This window comes from Mustela nigripes, chromosome 1, assembly GCF_022355385.1.
Source record: "Mustela nigripes isolate SB6536 chromosome 1, MUSNIG.SB6536, whole genome shotgun sequence".
NCBI classification, from domain to species: domain Eukaryota; kingdom Metazoa; phylum Chordata; class Mammalia; order Carnivora; family Mustelidae; genus Mustela; species Mustela nigripes.
In genome coordinates, this window is record NC_081557.1 from 172,268,169 (window position 1) to 172,288,116 (window position 19,948).

General features: G+C 36.8%; 1 protein-coding gene across 1 annotated transcript in view; it reads left to right on the top strand.

Annotated features, from left to right (window-relative positions):
• The window catches only part of ENPEP (glutamyl aminopeptidase), an 83,054-nt gene that overhangs the window by 16,009 nt on the left and 47,097 nt on the right, over positions 1 to 19,948 (top strand). The window contains exons 4-7 of the mRNA XM_059377311.1: positions 12,157 to 12,277; positions 14,735 to 14,889; positions 15,367 to 15,480; positions 18,367 to 18,501. Of these exons, the coding sequence (XP_059233294.1) occupies positions 12,157 to 12,277; positions 14,735 to 14,889; positions 15,367 to 15,480; positions 18,367 to 18,501 (525 nt within the window). The remainder of the gene's footprint in view (positions 1 to 12,156; positions 12,278 to 14,734; positions 14,890 to 15,366; positions 15,481 to 18,366; positions 18,502 to 19,948) is intronic.

The following is a 19,948-nucleotide window of genomic DNA, read 5'->3' on the forward strand; positions in this document are numbered from 1 at the left end:
CCTGGGATCAAGTCCCGCATCGGGCTCTCTGCTCAGCAGGGATCCTGCTTCCTTCTCTCTCTCTGCCTGCCTCTCTGCCTACTTGTGACCTCTCTCTCTCTCTCTCTGTCAAATAAATAAAAAATCTTTAAAAAATTTTATAAATAAATAAATAAATGAAATCTTGAAAATAAAATAAAATAAAATAAATTAAGATGACCAATTCAATAATTTTCTTTTGAAAATGCAAATACTTTTACCTAATTAGTCTTCTCATTTTGGAGTCTCCCATTTTGCTTCTGCCCTAAACACTTGCTCAATCTGTCTTTTGGTTAGTTCACCTCTGTGCAACATACTACATATATAAAACCTCATACTCTTAGCAATATAACTTTTTAAGGAAAAAACCATCATCATTCCTATTTTACAGATGAGAGAAGTGAAATTTAATATGTTTAAGTAATTTGCTCAAAATCACCCACGTGGCAAGTGGTGGAGACTCCAAATCTTTCCAAATATCGTGCCCTGCTATACCTTCTGAAATATGATATTCTAAAAATATGTTTACCTCTTTACCAATCACTGCAAGGAAGGGATGAAACTACCTCCCGCGGGAATTTACCTTAAGGTTAAGCAGTAGAAGTCAATTGTGATTGCCAGCATGCTGTCTATAGTGTGTCCAGATTGTAGCAAATGGGGGAATGTCCTGAGACCTTCTCAAAGGCACTGTGTATCAGTCATCCCTTACCACATGCGTTGCTTTGATGTGACCTTCAGTCATGGTAAAGAGTGCTGTTGGAGGCTAATAGATAATATTAGGTATAAAACAGAAATGCCACTGGAAAAACGAAATGGTTTTTCTGTGCTGTGCACGTCACCGCTGGTGCTCTTCCCGTAGAGGGGAAAGCATTAGTCCAGCTTCTTTTCTCTTCTGTCTCACAGCAGTCATAGAATTTTTGACTGGAGGTGCTTTCTTCATCCCCTGCAGTTGAGTTGCACGAATGTCTTTCATTGTGTGCAATGTTTTCACACCAATTTTTAAACATGATGATTATGTTTGGGGCAAGTTTTTAAATTTTGGGTAGAAATGTCAAGGCAAAGCAAAAAGCTTAAACAATTCATTAATGATGACGTAATTTCCTAAATGAAGACCATGCAACCAAGCAATCAGCAAAATGTCAGGCTTCTTGGTATTATTTCCCACAGTGACAGTATGTTTGCATTTCCAGTGTGACTCTATCACCTGGTCCTCTGACCAAGGACACTTATCTATAAGGTGGTGACACTGACTGGTTGAGTCATTAGAGCCTGGACCATCTAGTGATGGATTTTATATAGAGGATTTGGATGATATAATGGAAAATATAATTTGGCAGAAGATCCCGATGGCCTTGAAGTGGTAAATATTTCTTAAATATCAGAGCTGAGCATATAACATTTGGTCGTAAATTTGGTGACGTTTTCACCATCTGGGTGGGAAATGAATATTGTCATAATACATTGCTTTCTGGTCACCTATTTGGTAAGAGAGGAACAGAAAGCCATAATCTCCTTGGACACTTCCAAGAGACTCTGGGTCAGAAGAAAGCAGTGAAAGTGAGCATGGAGCTTAGCAAAGTGGGTGCTTTTCCTCCCACCCTGTCTACAGAAGACATGCAACCAGATTTTGCCCTCCTGCAAAACCTGGTAGGCTGTTTTCTACAAAAGGTGAACAGAACCTTGTAAGAAATCTTAAGACATCTAGTGTGAATGTCAGCTTGTGGTAAATTTCACCTCATTGGCATTTGAGAAGGTCCCCGCCTGGCTTTTCCTACCCACTCCCTCTAAATTGAAATCTAACAGCACGCAAGCACAAATGCCCCAGTGCAGTTTCCCACTCCAGAAAGAATTACCGGGAAACCAAACTACGTAAGTCTACCTAAATGTGACAGCGGCGGGAACGCAAACCAACTCTGCTGCGTTCTTAGAGCTGAACAGACAACTTCAGATCCACAGGTGTATGAGGAAACATAAAAGAGAAAACCCAAGACAAATAAACAGAAAAACACAGTGGGGGCAAATAGTAATAACTGGGGAAAGTAAAGAGAATCCCTCCCCCCCCAAAAAAAACTGTAAAAAATGAAACTTTCTCACACATACAGTCTTCAATTATTGCTCTTGGAGATTCAGGAAGGTATGATCACCATAAAATAGAACAGAAAGCTGTGAGAAAACAATGAGAAATCAGTAGCCAGAGTTTAGATACATGATTTCCAAAGCATAACCTACCTGGCCCTGACCCTCAGGAACATGTTACCAATTATCAGTTGACCTATACCTTGAGTTCTGCCTATTGCTTTATATTTTTATCAAGTCCGTGGAGATTTTGTTTAAAGTCCTAATGTGTCTTGTGGGTTTTTCATTTTTACATTGCACCTGTCATTCCTGTATATGGGGGTACATCAGATCTTCAGGTTACTGTAGCATCTTGACCCAAAGTCCCTGTGTTTCTATTTCAGTTAAAACAAACAAACAAACAAACTAGGTAGTTTTTGGGTAATACAATGCTTTTAGTAGAAATTTAATAAGCCCAAAGGCCATTCTTTTTTTTTTTTTTTAGAGATTTTACTTATTTATTTGAAAGAGAGAGAGAGCGAGAGCTTGCACAGTGGGGGAAAGGACAAGAGAGGGAGAGGAACAAGCAGACTCATCACCCAGTGGGGTGTCTATGTGGGGCTTGATCCCAGGACCCTGAGATCAAGGCCTGAGCCAGAGTCAGACACTTAACCAAATGCGCCACTGAGGTACCCCCAAAGACCATTCTTATCCACTTTACTTCTGACAGTATTATTCTGGTACAGCAATCATTTGCTATTCATAATCAGATTATACTGTGTGATCAAGAATCAGTAGTACCCTGATTAAATTCTCTTGGAGGTGTTCGCCATTCTAGCAGTAATTCCTTTATATCAGCAAACAAGAATCCAGACCTATGTTCTTCTTGTTTACTGGAGACTGCATTGTTTTTATTAGTAGTTGAACCATTCAGTATTCTTAAAATATCCTTGTTCCTCATGAGAAAAAATCAGATCAGAGAACTGATCCCAAAATATTGTTAAGAAGAAAGGTAACTTAAAAAAAAGAAGAAGAAGAAAGGTAACTGAGTTTGGAAGGTAGCCACAAAGACTTTTAACTCTGTATATTTCTTTTTTTTTAAAATATTATTTGCATTACATTTTGATTCAGTCCAAAAAAACCCAGAATAACTTGAAGGGTTACTCCAAGTAATTTAGCGACAACTGAGGCCAGCCCTTGATGGAAAGAGATTTTAAACTCTGTTGGTAAGAAAACTTCTGAGGCCTTTTTCAGGTTTAGTTGATTGTTTAAGGGTTTTAAAGTAAATAAAGTCTTTAGGTATTTATCCAAAGAAAATGAAAACACAAACTCAAAAAGATATATATGGTCCTATGTTCATTCCAGTATTATTGACAGCAGCCAAGATATGGAAACAACTTAAGTGTCCATTAATGGACAAATGGATAATTACACACACACATACACACACACAGAGGAATATTATTCTGTGATTAATGAATGAAATCTTGCCATTTGTGACAACATAAGTGCATCTTCAGTGCTAAGTGAAGTAAGTCAGAAAGAGAAAGACAAATACAGTGTGATTTCACTTACATGTGGAAGCTAAAAAACAAACAAAACAAAAATAAAAATAAACTGAAAAAATAGGCTCATAGATACAGAGAACATGTTGGTGGTTGCCAGAGGCAGGGGGGTGGAAGGTGGGTATAATGGGTGAAGGGGGTCAGAAGGTACAAACTCCCATTTATAAAATAAATAAGTTATGGGAATGAAAAAATAAAATAAATGAAATCACTGAATTCTATTTAGAAAAACAAAACTTTAAAAAAAAAACATGTTCAGTACAAAATGTGGAGATTATATGACTTTTTCACTTAAGTGAATTAACTCCTGAATTATCAACAAAATGCGCTGTATTATTTTTATAGGAGTCAAATTATGGGAAACAATGTCCTTGATAAAAATGTCATTAACCTGACAGGTTAGTTCAGAGTTTTCCACTGGGCTATATTGCATTCCATTTTCAAATCCAGAACAACATGGATTATGAATGTATGAATGTATTTTTAAATTTTAAAAATTATGGGTTAAATACACATACATTATTGAAAATTTGGACCAAAAAAGTGGATAGAAGGATGCCTGGGTGGCTCATTGGGTTAAGCCGCTGTCTTCGGCTCAAGTCATGATCTCAGGGTCCTGTAATCGAGTCCCGCATCGGGCTCTCTGCTCAGCAGGGAGCCTGCTTCCCTCTCTCTCTCTCTCTCTGCCTGCCTCTCTGTCTACTTGTGATCTCTGTCTGTCAAATGAACAAATAAAATCTTTAAAAAAAAAAAGTGGATAGAAAACAAGGAAAATCACCCATGTTACCGTGTATAAAATCATTTTAAGTTATTAGCTTTAAGAAGTACATTTGACCTATGACTTTAGTAACTTAGCCAGAATTTTTAGTTTTGCGCTAATCTACCAGGAATCAAATGAAAAACAAGTTACATGGTAAGGGCGATCCTGTTCCTGAGAAACAGTAAGTTCTAATTAGGTCTTGGGTTTCTTTGGGCATTTGACCTCTGTCTTTTGTAAAGAAGCATATGCAAAAAGTTACCTTTCTGGAGATTATTTCAACTCTAGTCTCTCCTTTCATGAATGAGGGAAGAAGTTGAGGGGGACTGCTCACTAAGGGAGTGCTAGTTTTACCCATTATTTAGGTTTATACTATAACCATATTGATTTGATTAACTCAGTAAGAGAGATTATAGTGTGCCTGCTTCCAGAAAGTTACAGGATCATTCCTGAATAGTTGCACTGGAATTACACGTTTGAGTGAATCCTTCCTACTTGTCTGTACCTTCTTACTTCCTTCTGGCTAAGTCCATTATTTGTCTGGATTGGAAAGATTGGTTAAGGGCAGGAAACAGGTGTATGGTGTTTGTTTTAATAAGCTTTATATTTTAGAGAAGTTTTAGGAGTTTTTTTGCCAGGGATTTTCATTTATGCATTCCCTCACATGGAAATAGTCATTAGAAATAAGTTTCATTGTTTTATACTCAGATATGTTTTTAAATTTCTTATTTTGAGGTAATTTTAGAATTAGGGATTGCAAAGATACAACAGAGTCCCTATGCCACTTTCACTCAGTTTATGCCACAGCTAACATCTCACAAAACCATTTATCATCCATTCATCAAAACTAAGAAATTAGGTTTGTGCAAAACTATGAACTAGACTATAGACTTTCTTTGAATTTCACCAGTTTTCCCACTAATTGCTTTTTTTGTTCCAGGGTCTAATAGATGATACCACATTGTGCTTAGTCATGATGTCTCCTTAATTTTGTCCAGTCTATGGCATTTTCTCAGTCCTTCCACATTTTTAATGATCTGAATACTTTTGAAGGTCAGATATTTTGTACAATGTCCCTCAAGTTGAGTTTATCTGATGTTTTCTCATGATTTGCGTGGGATTTCGGATTTGAAGGAAAAATAACACAGAGCTAAGGTACCCTTTTCATTAGATCACGTCAGGGGGTAGGTGCTATGAACACAACTTAGTACTGGCAAGGCTAATTTTGATCACTTGGTTAAGGTGATGTCTGCTAGGCTTCTGTAGTATACATTACTATTTTTCTTTTCTGTATTCTATCTCTTATAAGTGATCACTAAGTACAGCCCATTCCCAAGAGGAAAGGGATTAAGCCCCACTTCCTGAAGGAACGACTATCAGAAAATTTATGGAGATATATTTTAGCCTTAGTAATGAATAAATATTTACAGGGCGAGATAACTAAAGGTTATATACCTATCGTATTTCTCCTTAAACTTTGACCACTAATTTTCTTATTCATCAGTGGATCTTGCCCACCTCCATTCTTGTTACATTCTAATGACAATTTTCTACTGCCCCAGAGCTATTTTTGATGTAGGTTTACCTTATTATTTAAAAGGACATTTTTGCTATGGTTTTGTGAAGCTTTCAGAATGACTTTAATCTTAATATGTTTTTATGAGCTTTTTAAAAAGAATTCATTTCTCTACTGGAAGGGCTATTCTAATTTCATGGCTCTTAATCTTCCCCAAAAGAATGTATTCATTTCAGGAAGCCATAGAGGATCGATAATGATTCGTATTCTTGATTTAAATTTGCAAAAGTGTAAATATAATATGAATTAAAAGTACTATAAAAGTCTATGAGGTAAGTTAGACGTTTTAAAATTTGGTTTTTGTCCTAAAAAAAAATTATACTGCACTAATGATTATCATAAAGCCTCAAACAACTTCAGTTTTGACTCAAATGAAAAGTAAGCTTCTCACAAACCCTTGGGGGAACCCAGGTGAAGGTGCTAGGTTGTTTCTCAAACAGCACCTCCCAGCAGCTGAGTTCCAAAGCCAGAGTTCTGGCCACTTTTGAACCTGCAAAGCCAAGGCAGAAAAATAGTCCTCAGTCCCCCACCCCTGGAGCCACGGTTTTGCATATTTATGATGATTTTTCTGTGGGGAATGGGCAAGCTCAAACTTAGGAAGAATAGACCACATTGCTGGGATCAGGCAGCCTCAAACAAAACTTGAAAAACCCTCGGTGTACCACCCCTGCTTTCTGTCAAGTATCCCTCCGCCACAACGCTGCCCGCCGCCGGAAGAACATGCGGAGGAATACAGGCTTCGCGATTCAACACACGGGTGGCATATCTAAGTACCACCAGCCCTGTACCTGTAGGGCGCGTTTCTGGACTTATAAACGAAGTGGAATTATTTTCTATTGCTCAGCCTGGCTACGCAGGCAATGGTAACGAAACAACCAGTCAGATTATTTTGGTAGCCTTTTTGAACCCTGGCCGTGTGCACGGGGAGGAAGTTAAGGCCAGATGGGAACCGAAGATGCTAAGATACCTGTGGTTCAGTTGCCATGTGAAACAGGTGGTCACTGCTGTCCAGTGTCACCCAAGTGGGTTTTCGGGTCTTTGCTGGTCATATCATCTCTTACAATGCCAAAGATCTCTCCCTGTGTTTAGAGGCCCTGTGGAGATCCTGGGCCTTATATAGTGGTGTCCCTACCTGGAGCAGTTCAGGTAAGACTATAAAACCTCAAGAGGTGAACAGGTGTTAAACCTGCGAAATGATCGACGGCGGAAAGCCAGGCCGTTGCCAATTGGTCAAGTATATTTAATAGGTAAAATATAAATAATAGAGATGGTGCTATGAATTATGCTGGGACAAGAGATGTACACAGATAAGCAATAGACATATTCCTTGTCCATTCCTGGGCAAACCTGGATGGAGCAGTCCACAAGGACAGTAGGACGTGGAGCGGGGGCACAGCTGACCTATCGCGCTCTCAGGCGGCTGTGGGAACCCTGCAGGCATTGGCTTGGCTTCTGACCAGGGCGGTGGTGATAGTGGTGGCTGGCAGTCTGTTCAGGCCGATGCCTCTCTGTTCATAGGGACTTTCTGTGTTCAGGGCCTTCACCTCTGACCCTGATGCGTCCTTCCACAGTCTTGACTCCTTAGCCTCACTACCTTTCTCCTGGTGCAGGTAATTCTAGCATAGTTTTTTGAGGGAGAGATGGGCCTCCCTCTGTTCTCTTTCCAGTCTATTGTTACAGCATAAATTCTGCAGGTTGCTTTTTTTCTTGGCCCTCTGCTTTTAAATCCCAAAGCACTTCTAACCAGTCTTTGGCAAATCTAAAGGTTTTGGCTTTCAAATTTATTGTGTGGGCAGGAAAAGCCTATTTTGGCAGTCAAACACTTTTACTTTTTTCCCCCTGGGATCGTCCTAATGTCCCTACTGGTAATGGGGCTATCACTCACCTATAAGGAAGGGCAGACAAAGAAAATTACAGAAATTAATCATTCAATATCTTATCAGCAGTGATACCAGTGTTCTCAATGGGATGCATAAAACTCTTAACATGTCAAGCCCTACTTTATGCACTAGCTTATTTAATGCTCTTTGTCACTCCGTGAGCCAGGGGCTGAGGTGAATTCGAATTTGCAGCCAGGGAAAGGCAGTTTTCACTCTTAGAGGAGGGAGAGGAGACAGGATGATACAGTAAAAACCCAACTTTGGACTGAAGACTACTATCAGTTTTGCCTTAGTCTTCATGTTTCTCATGTACACAATGAGGAAGTTTATTTTTAAAACCCTTCAAGCTCTAAAATATGAAATAGAGGTATACAGTTCTTACCTAAAACTGGATGGCTAGGGGCACCTTGTGGCTCAGTTGGACAGTAGGCAGAGAGGCAGGCAGAGTAACAGGTAGAAGCAGGCTCCCTGCTGAGCAGAGAGCCTGATGCAGGGCTCAATCCCAGGACCCTGAGATCATGACCTGAGCTGAAGGCAGAGGCTTAACCCACTGAGCCATCCAGGCATCCCAACTATTGCATATTCTTGAGTACCCACAGCAGCATCTGGGGCAACACCTTACAATCAGAGAGTCATTATTTACAAAAATAGGCATATTCTTGTAGTGAGATGATGATAAAAAGATGATTAAAAAACTACTATTTGTTCAGGTCAAACAAGACTGCCAAATTAGTGTGCTCTGAACATATAAAAAGCTTTTTATTTTCAGAACTCTTTGGACTTTCTAATTGTGGAAACTAGAATAGTGGAACTTAACAGTGAGGCAAAAAATTATATTGTATTACTGTGAATATGCCAGATTTGTAGAATTGATGTGTAGAGTAAGACTTTGCACAGAATGCGTTTATCACATTACCTGAAAATTTTAAATGCTCAGTAGGACTAATGATTAATCATAATGATGACACATAAAGGAAGTGACCACAACCAGTCAGGTTCCTAATTTTCGTGGACAGAAATTCCATCTCTCAAATTCCTGAAATTGCTTGAGTGAAAGGGACAATATGAAGAACTGTGGAAGTCTTCTTTACAGGCAGTTCCCATATGATAATAGAAAAGTAACAACAATAATGATGATGATAAAGTATATAGATATATCACACCTCCCAAAGGAATAATCAGCTGAGTATATACATTGGAAAGTGTAGACCTGAGATCTGACACCAGCTCCATAGATTCTGTGTTATAAGATATGACTAGTAGTATCCAACAGTGGTATATCTAGGTAATTTGATTTACTTAGGAAACATATTATCTCTAAAAACCAAATATAGGTTTTTGAAGGCTTACAAACTTGATACTTCTATATAGGATTATAAAGCTTAAATGTAAATGTAAACTTCGTATTTGACCTTTAACAGAACCCTTGAATAATAAAGGATGTATGTCTCTTTTAGAAGGCAGGAAGAAGAAAGAGTGTATGTGCATATCTCTCTCCTCACTCCATGCTGTTTCAATATTGCCAGTCATAGGCTTTAAAAAGTCATCTTATATGTTTATAAAAAATAAAAAATTAAAAAAAAATAAAACCCAAAATAAAAAAAAAATAAACACATACCTGCAAATTAAAAAAAAATGTCATCTTAGTGCAACAAGCTTGTAAACTCGAAAAATGACAATTATTACAAAGTGATGACAATTCAGGGGTAGTTTCCTAAGCTTTGTCATGGACAAAGGCACTGTGGCTTAGCCGATGATGAAATCTAGCTAACTTTACTAAAGCCCATAGAAAGGAGAGGAAGATGCGGATGGACCATCCGCTGAAGATGAGGTCAGAGAGTAGGAAACACGTAGCAGAGGAGGAGTGCTGGCAGCTGCAGAGGATGCTTAAATCACCAAATCTGAACATCAAAGTTGATCTGCTATTAAATGGATGCCACGTAAAGGATTTTGAAGCTTCAGAGAGTGCACGGTATTAAGCATGTTGGTAGAGTCTTTAGAGTAAGAATGTTTGTTACATATGGCAGATAGGACACACACTAGATAAACTTCTTCTGATTATGTTACAAGATTAATGACTGAATTTATATATTCTTGAGTGCTTAGCTCAGTGAATCAGAGCAATAGTCAGAAAATATGATTGATGACCCTTCAAAATAAAGGTCACAGATCACAGGTGATCTTCAGACTGGCCAGACTGTAAAGACAGAACATACTTTCATGCTGGCGTTTCTCAGAAACAAAAGAGGAAGGGGCTACTTTCATTCTGATTGAATTTACATTAACATCAATCCAACCACAGAAATATGGAGAGTGAGAAAAACCAGATTATGTTGTCTCAGAAGCATTCTGTGTGAAGGGAGCCAATCCACTATAATGGGAAAGAAGATTCGGCACAAAGAACAGAGCCTTTCTCCTTCCAGATGTTCATCTGGGGTTCCTACTCTTACCTCTTCCTTCTCTTCACTCACAGCAGTGAATCTAGGGACTCATTGTTATTACTTCTTCCTCTTTCTCCTTCTTTCTCAACCCTTTGATTCTCCAAACATTATGTGTGGCACAAAAGTAAGTAAGTGGATAACAGTGGAGTAGGTCAAAAGGAACTAACCTGCCTCAAGTTTCTCAATGGTAGAGAACAGATGTGATAGAAATTCCAAGGGGATTTTTACATTCTAATTCACAGATAAAAGTTTCTGAGAATCTCAGTGTGTGTTGCGGCTGTCCTGGTTGAACACAATGGTCTTGATTTCATAGGGGGCAATTACCTTTGCTCCATACAGTGGCCACAAACTGGATCCTTAGTTTCACTCAGCTTCTTGGAAAATTCAAGTCACTGTTCATAAGGAGAATGAGAATAGTGAGAGAATGTATCACCTATCCCGGTAACTGAAAAAACCAAAACCAAACCCAAACCCAAGACAAAGCTCAAAGACTGTTGGGATGGTAGTTGAGTGAGTTGTGTTGCTTTTGGAGATGAAGATGAACACATCTTTACTTTTGCAATTAAAGAAAGAATGTCAGCTACCCAGTGGATGTGGGAACAGTAAACTAGCTCTGGTAATTTCAGGGATGCTCTTTCAGTAGTTGGCCTTTAAATTCTTGGATCTTTCTGCTGTTTTTCACATCTAAGAAAAGATGGTTCAAGATGTGTGCCTTAGAGAACACCAAAACTAGCAATGCTTTTGGAATAATACAGGAAGAAAGTAGGCATAATTTCTTTCCTCTTTTCCTTTTTTAAATGATGAGTCATGTGTCTCAGGTAGATGGGCTTGTGTTTACCAAATAAGAATATTTTGCTTTACTTGAGGGTTTTGAATCAGGTCTTAAGTTCAACAAGTATGCTTCCTTTGAATTCCTCATAAACTTTTTTTTTAGGATTTTATTACTTTGAGAGACAGAGAGAGTGATCGAGAGCATGAATGGGGGGAAAGGGAGAAGCAGGCTCTATCCCAGGATCCTGGGATCATGACCTGAGCCCAAAGAAGATGCCTAACTGACTGAGTCACCCAGGTGCCCTCTCACAAATTTTTTGTTTTTTAAAGACTTCTTTTTCAACCATTGTGTTGTATTGATTTACTTGTCTATTCTTTTGCTAACATTGCATTGTCTTGATTAGTGTAGCTTTATAGTAAGTCTTTAAGTCAGGTAGTATCAGTCCTCCAACTTTGTTTTTTTCCTTCAATATCATGTTGGCTATGCTGGGTCATATATGCTGAAACCAGGGGACAAAAAGTCTATACTTTATAAATCATGTCATAGGGACACAAAATAATATCTTAGAGACTTAGAGGATTGATGGCTCCCTCTCAGATAATTTTAAATTACTGTATTTTAGGCTCTGAAAGTAAAATAGTTAAAATATCAAAAGGGTAATTTGGTAGTAATGGATAGATGAGTACAGTGGGAAAAATATACCAAAGAACTCTTTAGATGAGAAAAATCATATGATTCATTTCTTCAAAGATAAATAACACAGATACATAGATAGATAGATATTGATAGAAAGATGGGTAGACACATAGATATGAAGAATATATGTTCTAAATGGAAAAAAGTAATAACATTTTAAAAATAAATTGGAAACAACCATTGTATCTTACATTATTTCTAGTTATTGAAATCGCTCAAAGAGTTATACAGTATTGCTTTCCACATGAGTCTCAGAGATGTGAAATCATTTGTCCAAAACTCGGATTCAAATAAGTCCTTACCTGACTCCAAAGCTTACCTTCTTTCCATTATATCATAGTTTCTGTGTTTTATCAAATAAAAGTTTTCACTAAATTTTTGTGTTTTGTTTAATAGCTCACTATATACGTCCAGCCACAGCAAAAGCACACAGCTGAGTATGCTGCACATGTAACTAAAATTGTGTTTGATTATTTTGAAGAATACTTTGCTATGCATTATGCTCTTCCTAAATTAGGTGAGACTCATTTTTTATTTTCTTATATTTAATATGCCTTTGTTTTTACTTAAGTCAAATCATTTCAAGTTTTCTCATTCTTAGTTAATAGTCACCCCTTAGTCTCTTTATTATATGCCAAAATATGTGTCTATTTACTAGATGCTGAAAGATGCACTTTGGATTCCTCCAAGAATAATGTCCATATTTACTTTAGTCGTACCTGATAAATGCATAGAATTTTACTTGCAAATAAAGACTAAAGTAATGTGCAAAACTGCAGGTGTCGATAATAATGGAGCCCGAAATAGCAACCTAGATTCCTTGATTTCAAAATCATGACCCTTTGTATAGCTTGCATTGCCTCCCTACCATCAATGAGTTGATAACTGGTAAGGATAAATGATGCTATAGGAGCCCCATGTGCTTCTAGTCTTTCCACTGTACAAGATTAATTCTAGATTCTCCAGCAGTTAAAATGAAACACTGATACTCCTTCCACAAATATTTTTTTCCCAAGTGGGGGGAGCATGTTTTCCTTTTAAAATAAAATTTGGGCTATAATCAAAATGGTGTAGATATGATACTGCTACCCAAAGTAGAAGTGCTTTATTAGTAATTTTGAGTGGTATTAACAAAAACTTTAAATGAACCACCAATATAGATATTTGTAGGGATAAAATGAAGATTGCAAGGAAGAAATCAACCCAAAATTGATTTCTTTATTTCTGTTTATGCCTCTACTTTAATCAACTATCAATGTGAAGTGACTGGGAATGCCAGATTCTCTATGTGGGGGTAGCTGTGGCTCTGGGCCACTTTGCAGATGCTCCATTTTTCTCTTCAATGGCATCAGCTCCCAAATATTAGAGAAAGAGATGGGAAGAGAAGCAACTGTTCATCGTCAGAATAATATTTAATAAAATGTAAAGCACATTAATTTAAAAGTCTCTTTTCTCTTTATCTTACTTGAACCACCCAGGATAAAGTAGGCAGTGGAACTCTCACAAATTTATTTCTCTGTTCCCCTTTTCTATTTCCCCCATACACCTTCTTCTTTATACTTTTAAATGCATTTTCAATCCTTACTGAGTTGACTCTGTCTTAGACTTTCTGTACAGTTGACTTCTGCATTTATTACACTCCCCACTTAGTAAATACAATGGAGTTAATTATAATGTCAATACTCACTAGAGAAATGAGGTCACAAAGAAGTCCATGCTTTCAAGGATTAGGTAAAAATTACACTCCATAATATTATAGAAAATAATGGCCCTTGCAGGGAATACTTCTCCGCCTTTTAAGTGGGATTCTTGTGACAAAATAACCGAAACTAAGAATGAAAATAACTCAGAAAGGAAACCACTGCTGTAATCTTGACTTTTGTTTAAGATCTATCCACTTTTTTGTTCTTTTATAAAAAGCTTTAAGAATCTTTATGGTAACCAGAAAGGACCTTTGCTTGTCTATTAGATAAAAATTTAATTTATTTTTATTTACATGCCTCATTTAAACTATAAGTAATAATATGGGGTGCCTAAGGGGCTCAGTTGGTTATGCATCTGATTCATGATCTCAGCTTGGGCCTTGGTATCAGGCTTGTGAGTTCCAGCCCTGCACTGAGCTCCACACTGGGTGTAAAGCCTACTTTCAAAAAATTATGTATAATAATAAAGAAATTACATTTTTATCATAGTTCATTAGCTGAAGAATCTGTATTTTGTCCACTAATCAAACTCAACATTTTATGTTTGGGACTTAACACAGAACTGACAGGCACTGCCTCTTCCTGTCCGATGTTTTATCAAAGATTATAGGCCCAAGCAAAAATAAAGAATAGAAATTCCTGGTAGTATTCAATATTTTAGGTCTGGAAGAGAGTTTAGAAAGAACATACTCTATTTCATGTTGATCCAACTTATTTAATGCATGCAAATGGGTGGTAACCAGTAGAGAATTGGGTTGATCTCAAATTGTACAGAAATAGAGGAAAAGTGAATTTTATATTCTTTAATATTCTGCATCCTTGGATAGAAATATATTTCTGTGCACTGGGAAACTGTGTGCCTCTAAGTCTTCATTTGAAAACGTCACTTCCTTATTCCTCACAGCTTATCCTCAAAAACAGATGCTTTCTGTTACCTAAGTAAAACTCTTAAAAAAAAAAACAGCCAATAAAAAAGAAGTACAGAGAGAAACAAAAGACGTAAAATTATAGAGAACTGAAAAGAGTATTGCCATTAGTATCCTTTGAAAACTAAAAGACACATTGATATCTGGGGCTAACAAGAAAAGTTCCATGGAAAGTCTGAGTGCATGAAGGCTGAAAAGTTCATACAAATAGATGATTGTTTTTTACTCTAAGAAATTATTTTTAGCCTTTTAAAAAAGCATTTGTGCACAGAACTTAATTTAGTAAGAAATGTTCTAAACAAATTCAAAGAAGTATTTCTCACAGGATTGTTTCTTTCTCCATAGATAAAATCGCTATTCCAGATTTTGGCACTGGGGCCATGGAGAACTGGGGTCTCATCACTTACAGAGAAACAAACCTGCTTTATGACCCCCAGGAATCAGCCTCATCAAACCAGCAGAGGGTGGCCAGTGTGGTTGCCCATGAACTTGTGCATCAGGTATAGAATCTTCGTATCAAATTAGCTTGTTTAATTTTAAAAGTGGCTTACGACCGTAGGAATGATTGAGATTAATAATAACTTAGCAAATAAAAAATAGCCAATCAGAAAATCTTGCCTGTCTTCTTAGTGCTAGCAAATATCTTACCATGAAAACCTTTTAAGACACATTGAAACCTTTTAAGACACATTGTTTTGCCTTTAGTAAATACACACTGGACTTCAGTTTGACTTTAAATAGGCCCAGTAATAATACCTAAATAAAGGCAATAAACTAAGGAGAATTTAAGATCATTTAAAAATTGGGAGAAATAGAAAAAAAAAAGGCAAGCAGGGAACAAATGGTAATTAAGTATAATGCCTGCCACTTCTCTATCCAGTGACATTTACATGGAAAAATAAACGTATTGCAATTTTCTAGGCCTCTCTACCACAAGCATAATAATTTAACTGTCTCTTTATTGCTTATAATTTCAGTGGTTTGGAAATACTGTGACCATGGAATGGTGGGAAGACTTGTGGCTAAATGAAGGATTTGCTTCCTTCTTTGAGTTCCTCGGAGTAAACCAAGTAGAAAAAGAATGGCAAATGGTGAGCCCGAAACACATAAGCTCTCAATGTCTAATGGCCTAATGCAAAGCGACTGAAACCTTTACACCATAACAGTGTTCCTGGGTCAGGGGCCTGGTGCAGTGGTGAACTGGGAATTTCCTTGTGAGTACAGAGTGGAGTCAGTTCGTTCCACTGAACTATACCTTGCTGAGGGCCAATGCTCAGGCCTTGGAAGGCAACTGACCACCCCAATCTGAGGATGTCCTGGACAGAGTCTCTCAATAACATGTGTCAAAGCAGGAAAACAAAATAGTGAGCTCAGACAACACAGCTCTGTATTTAAGTTCTGCAGTGTTAATCCTTTGAAAAATCGAAGTCTAATTTTGCAAAGTACTTACCTTACAAAGGTTGTTGGAATAGTGTGATAAAGAGAGAAGAGCATAAACTGAGTGTTATAGGGGACGTGACCTTGAGCAAGTGACATATCCTGAGTCAGTTCTCTCCTCTATGAAAGAAGAACATTGTTCTCTATCCTGTAAGCTTAAAAGCTCCAAAAAATACGTGTAATTACTGTATCATCCTACCTTGTGTCCCCGAGGGGACTGGAACAAAGACATCTATGAACCCTAAAGATTTTTTTTTTTTTTTTTTGCTGAAAAGCTTAATCTGTTTTTTCGATATTTAGATGGTGTAAGTGCTCTTATCTGTTTGTATATGTGGAAGTAGAAGTGTGTTGCTGTGTAAAAGTAGGAATTACAGGACTCGTAATGTAGAGACTACTGCCCTCCACTGGAAAAAACAAAAACACACCCTTATATGCCTAAAACCCCTTGGCCCCTTCCTATAACCTACTTTAAAAAGTAAGAAACTTAATTTACAATGATTCCTGCTTAAAACTTTAATCTACATCAGGATTTGTCAACCATGGAAATTTTGACATTTTGTGCCAGATAATTTGAGAGTGGTTTACAATTGTGGGGGTTGTCCTGTGCATTTTAGGAAATTAAGGTTTATTCTTGGCCCATATATGCTAGATGCAAGCAACTCTCCCTCCCCAGTTGTAAAACCAAAAATGTGTCCAGGTATTTCCAGCTGACTCTTGGGGGAAAACTTTTCCCTCGCTGAGAATCACTCATATATGTTGAAAATTGTTGATTTTGTAACTTGTTGAAATTAAACTGTATAAATGAAATATTATATTGTTCCTTATTTTCTATAAAGTAACTTGAGGCCCTTCTTATTGCAAGATATTATAAGAAATTATAACATTTTAATATTGTTGTATTATATATAAGATATTTACCATTTTAATATTCTAATTCAGTATTTCAAAACACCAATTAAATTTCAGAAGAATTTAGTATGAAGTTCTTTTTTTAAAGATTTATGTATTTATTTGAGAGAGAGAGAGAAAGAGAGCGAGCAGTGGGGAGGGGCAAGGGAGAAGGAGAGAGAGAGAATATCTGCTTGAGCACAGAGCCCAACAAAGGGCTTGATTCCACGACCCTGAGACCATGACCAGAGCTGAAATCAAGAGTCAGATGCTTAACTGACTGAGCCACCCAGGCACCCCAAGTATGCAGTTCTTAAATTTAATCACATCGTCCTTCCCAATCATTCTTCCATCCATTCGTCCATCCAACCATTTCTTCATACATTTATTAAGTCTTCTGTGTTCAGTGAACACTACAGAGGATCCCAAACAGAAGAAAACATATTTCTTGCCTTCAAGGAGTTCCCAGTTAAGGTTCTGGTGGGTGGAGGGGAAGAGATAAATACAAACAGATTGTGGGAAAGCCTGATAAGTACCACAACAGTGGAGCCTCATTTCATGGTGAAAAAGCTGATGCCCAGAAAGGGAATAAAACTTTCCAGTCTCAAATAGACAATTGGTAACACAACCAAAACCATTGTCAGATTTCCTGACACTGAGAACTGAATTCTTTCTACTTAACTTAAGCCTCTGAGGTTTAACAAAATTTAAAATCCAAGTGAAAATTACCTTGACTGGTGATCATCACTTGAAAATAGTGCCTTGCCTATTATAAATGGAAATTGCAAAATTGGAAAATGTAAATATAGCTCACTCTTCTTTGGGGAATGTTTTTAATTAAGTAAGACCATAAATCTTGATTTTTTTAAATAGTGATTTAACAGAATGAGATTTCAGAATCTAATTGATTAAAAATCAAAATAATAATAGCAGCTAATGTGTTAGGTTTCACTCTGCCAGTTACTATGCCAAATGCATAGCATGCATTATCATTGAATTCTCTAACAATTCTAAAAAGCATAAGCCACTATCGTCCCTCTTTGATGGGTTAGAGACCTTAAACTTACATACCTAGAAAATGAAAAAATTGAGCTATAAACCATGAAAGTCTGACTATAGGGCTAGACCTCTCAACCATTTATTTTGCTGAGAAAACATAGCATTGGGATGAGAAGATGATTATTAGAACTAAAGTAAGAATTAATATTTTCTTTGATTAAGTATGACTCATCCAAATTCTAATAATTGGTTGACAAAAAAAATCCTGAACACCAATTTTTGGTCAACATGTATCCTGTCTTAATTCTGAGAGCAAATCTGTGAGGTGATACCATTCCCATTGCACGGTTACAGAAATGTGGCACATGTGTTAAAGTTAGGCAGAAGTAGCAGAAACAGAATTCACAGATACCTCTGTCTTCTTGTCCCATCATATAGGGCTGAAGTCAAAGAAATTACAGTAGAAAGAGAGAATGGAATCAGTATAGATCAATAAGGGTAAAATATGATTAATTTAAACACCTAATCCTTGTCTTAAGTAATTTGAGTCATTTATATTTATTTTCCCCCAAGTGATATATAAATGATATTTTGAAATGTGAGCTAGTATAAAGGAAGTGCTGTCTTTTTTTTGGTTCATTCTGTCCTTTCAGAGAGACCAGATGTTACTTGAAGATGTATTACCTGTGCAAGAGGATGATTCTTTGATGTCTTCACACCCAATTGTTGTCACCGTGACAACTCCTGCTGAAATAACATCTGTTTTTGACGGAATATCCTATAGCAAGGTAGGGAAAATAGGACATTGTTGTGAACATCTTCCTGTTTAGTGACTTTCAGTAAATGCTCAAAATGGAAAGAATGGTGAGACTGTGCTAATGGGCTCTAGGAAACAGTGTAGAGCTTATTCTGGTTGCTGAATATTCAACAGTTTGTACTTTTCAGTCAAACTGATCAATGCTGGTCATTGTCACAGGATTTTGAATCAGATTTTTAAAAATTTCTCCTTTCACTTTTGTTTATAACCTCTTTGATTCTAACTGAACATTTACATTTCAAGCTTCAAGTTTAAAATTATTTTATTTGACTTTTTAAAGGACAGCTAATCTTCTGCTGTGTGGTCTTTGGTGCCATATACGTGGATACCTTTTCTAATAGAATCCTTTAGGGAAGGCAGTAAGAAGTTAAACCGAACTCAGTTTGAAGAAACGACTTTTAATCATTTTTATATGATATAAAGATGACTTTATGAGCATGTTGTAGATGGGGCATTTTTATCCATGAACATGTTCTGCAAAGCTACTGTAGATCTACAGTGACCCACTTTCTCCCACAGCTTTTCCTACAGCTCCTCCTCTAAACAACTTCATGCTTGCATGCAGTATAATTTAGTCATTTCCCTTTTGCTGCTCATGGCTTACCCACTATGCTGGGTGACTCAAAGGCCGATGAAAATGAATCTATTTTGTTATTCTGGGTAATACCTAAAGTTTTTTATTTAAAAAAATATAATTATTAAAGTGAATACTAGATAAAATGGCTTGATTGAAAAAAGCTTTCTATGTCTTACCATTTCAAAGTTATAACATCATATTTTTGGCTTTCTGTGTCATTATTCCCATGGCATCTTTTTAGGCTTCCTTTATTCATTTTTGTCTCACATTACCAATAATTCTTTCCTCTGTTAAAATGGACATTTCTAATCCACTTATGGTATGTTATAATAACTCACAGGGGCACATTTATATTTTATTAAATCAGTTTCTTTGAGTCAGAGATATTCCATGGTTTTAAGATATTAGGCCATAAATAAATAAATGTTCTAAGTCTTTAGCCTTCTAGTAGGTACAAAAATAATGTGTACTTAAATGACAGTAAAAATTGCTCCCTTACTAGGGAAGCACATGTTTTTCTGGTGAGTTACTTGAAAATTGATTTAAAAGTGTATAAATAGTGAATTTTAGTATTAATCTTATAACATATGCAGATAAAGTTGAAAGCAGAGGATTTCCTCAGATTCTTCAGATAAAATAAAACCAAATGAGATAAACTACTTTTGAAGAGGATTTTAACATTAATGATATATTTAACTATATTAAACTATTTGACCAGATAATTCCTCAACTAACTATTTCCACTAAATGTAATCTTTTCGAAGTATTGAAATGTATGTACTTTAAGAAGTAAGCAGAATTTTATCATGGAATTACTTTCCTTAGTCCCTGAAAAATAGAG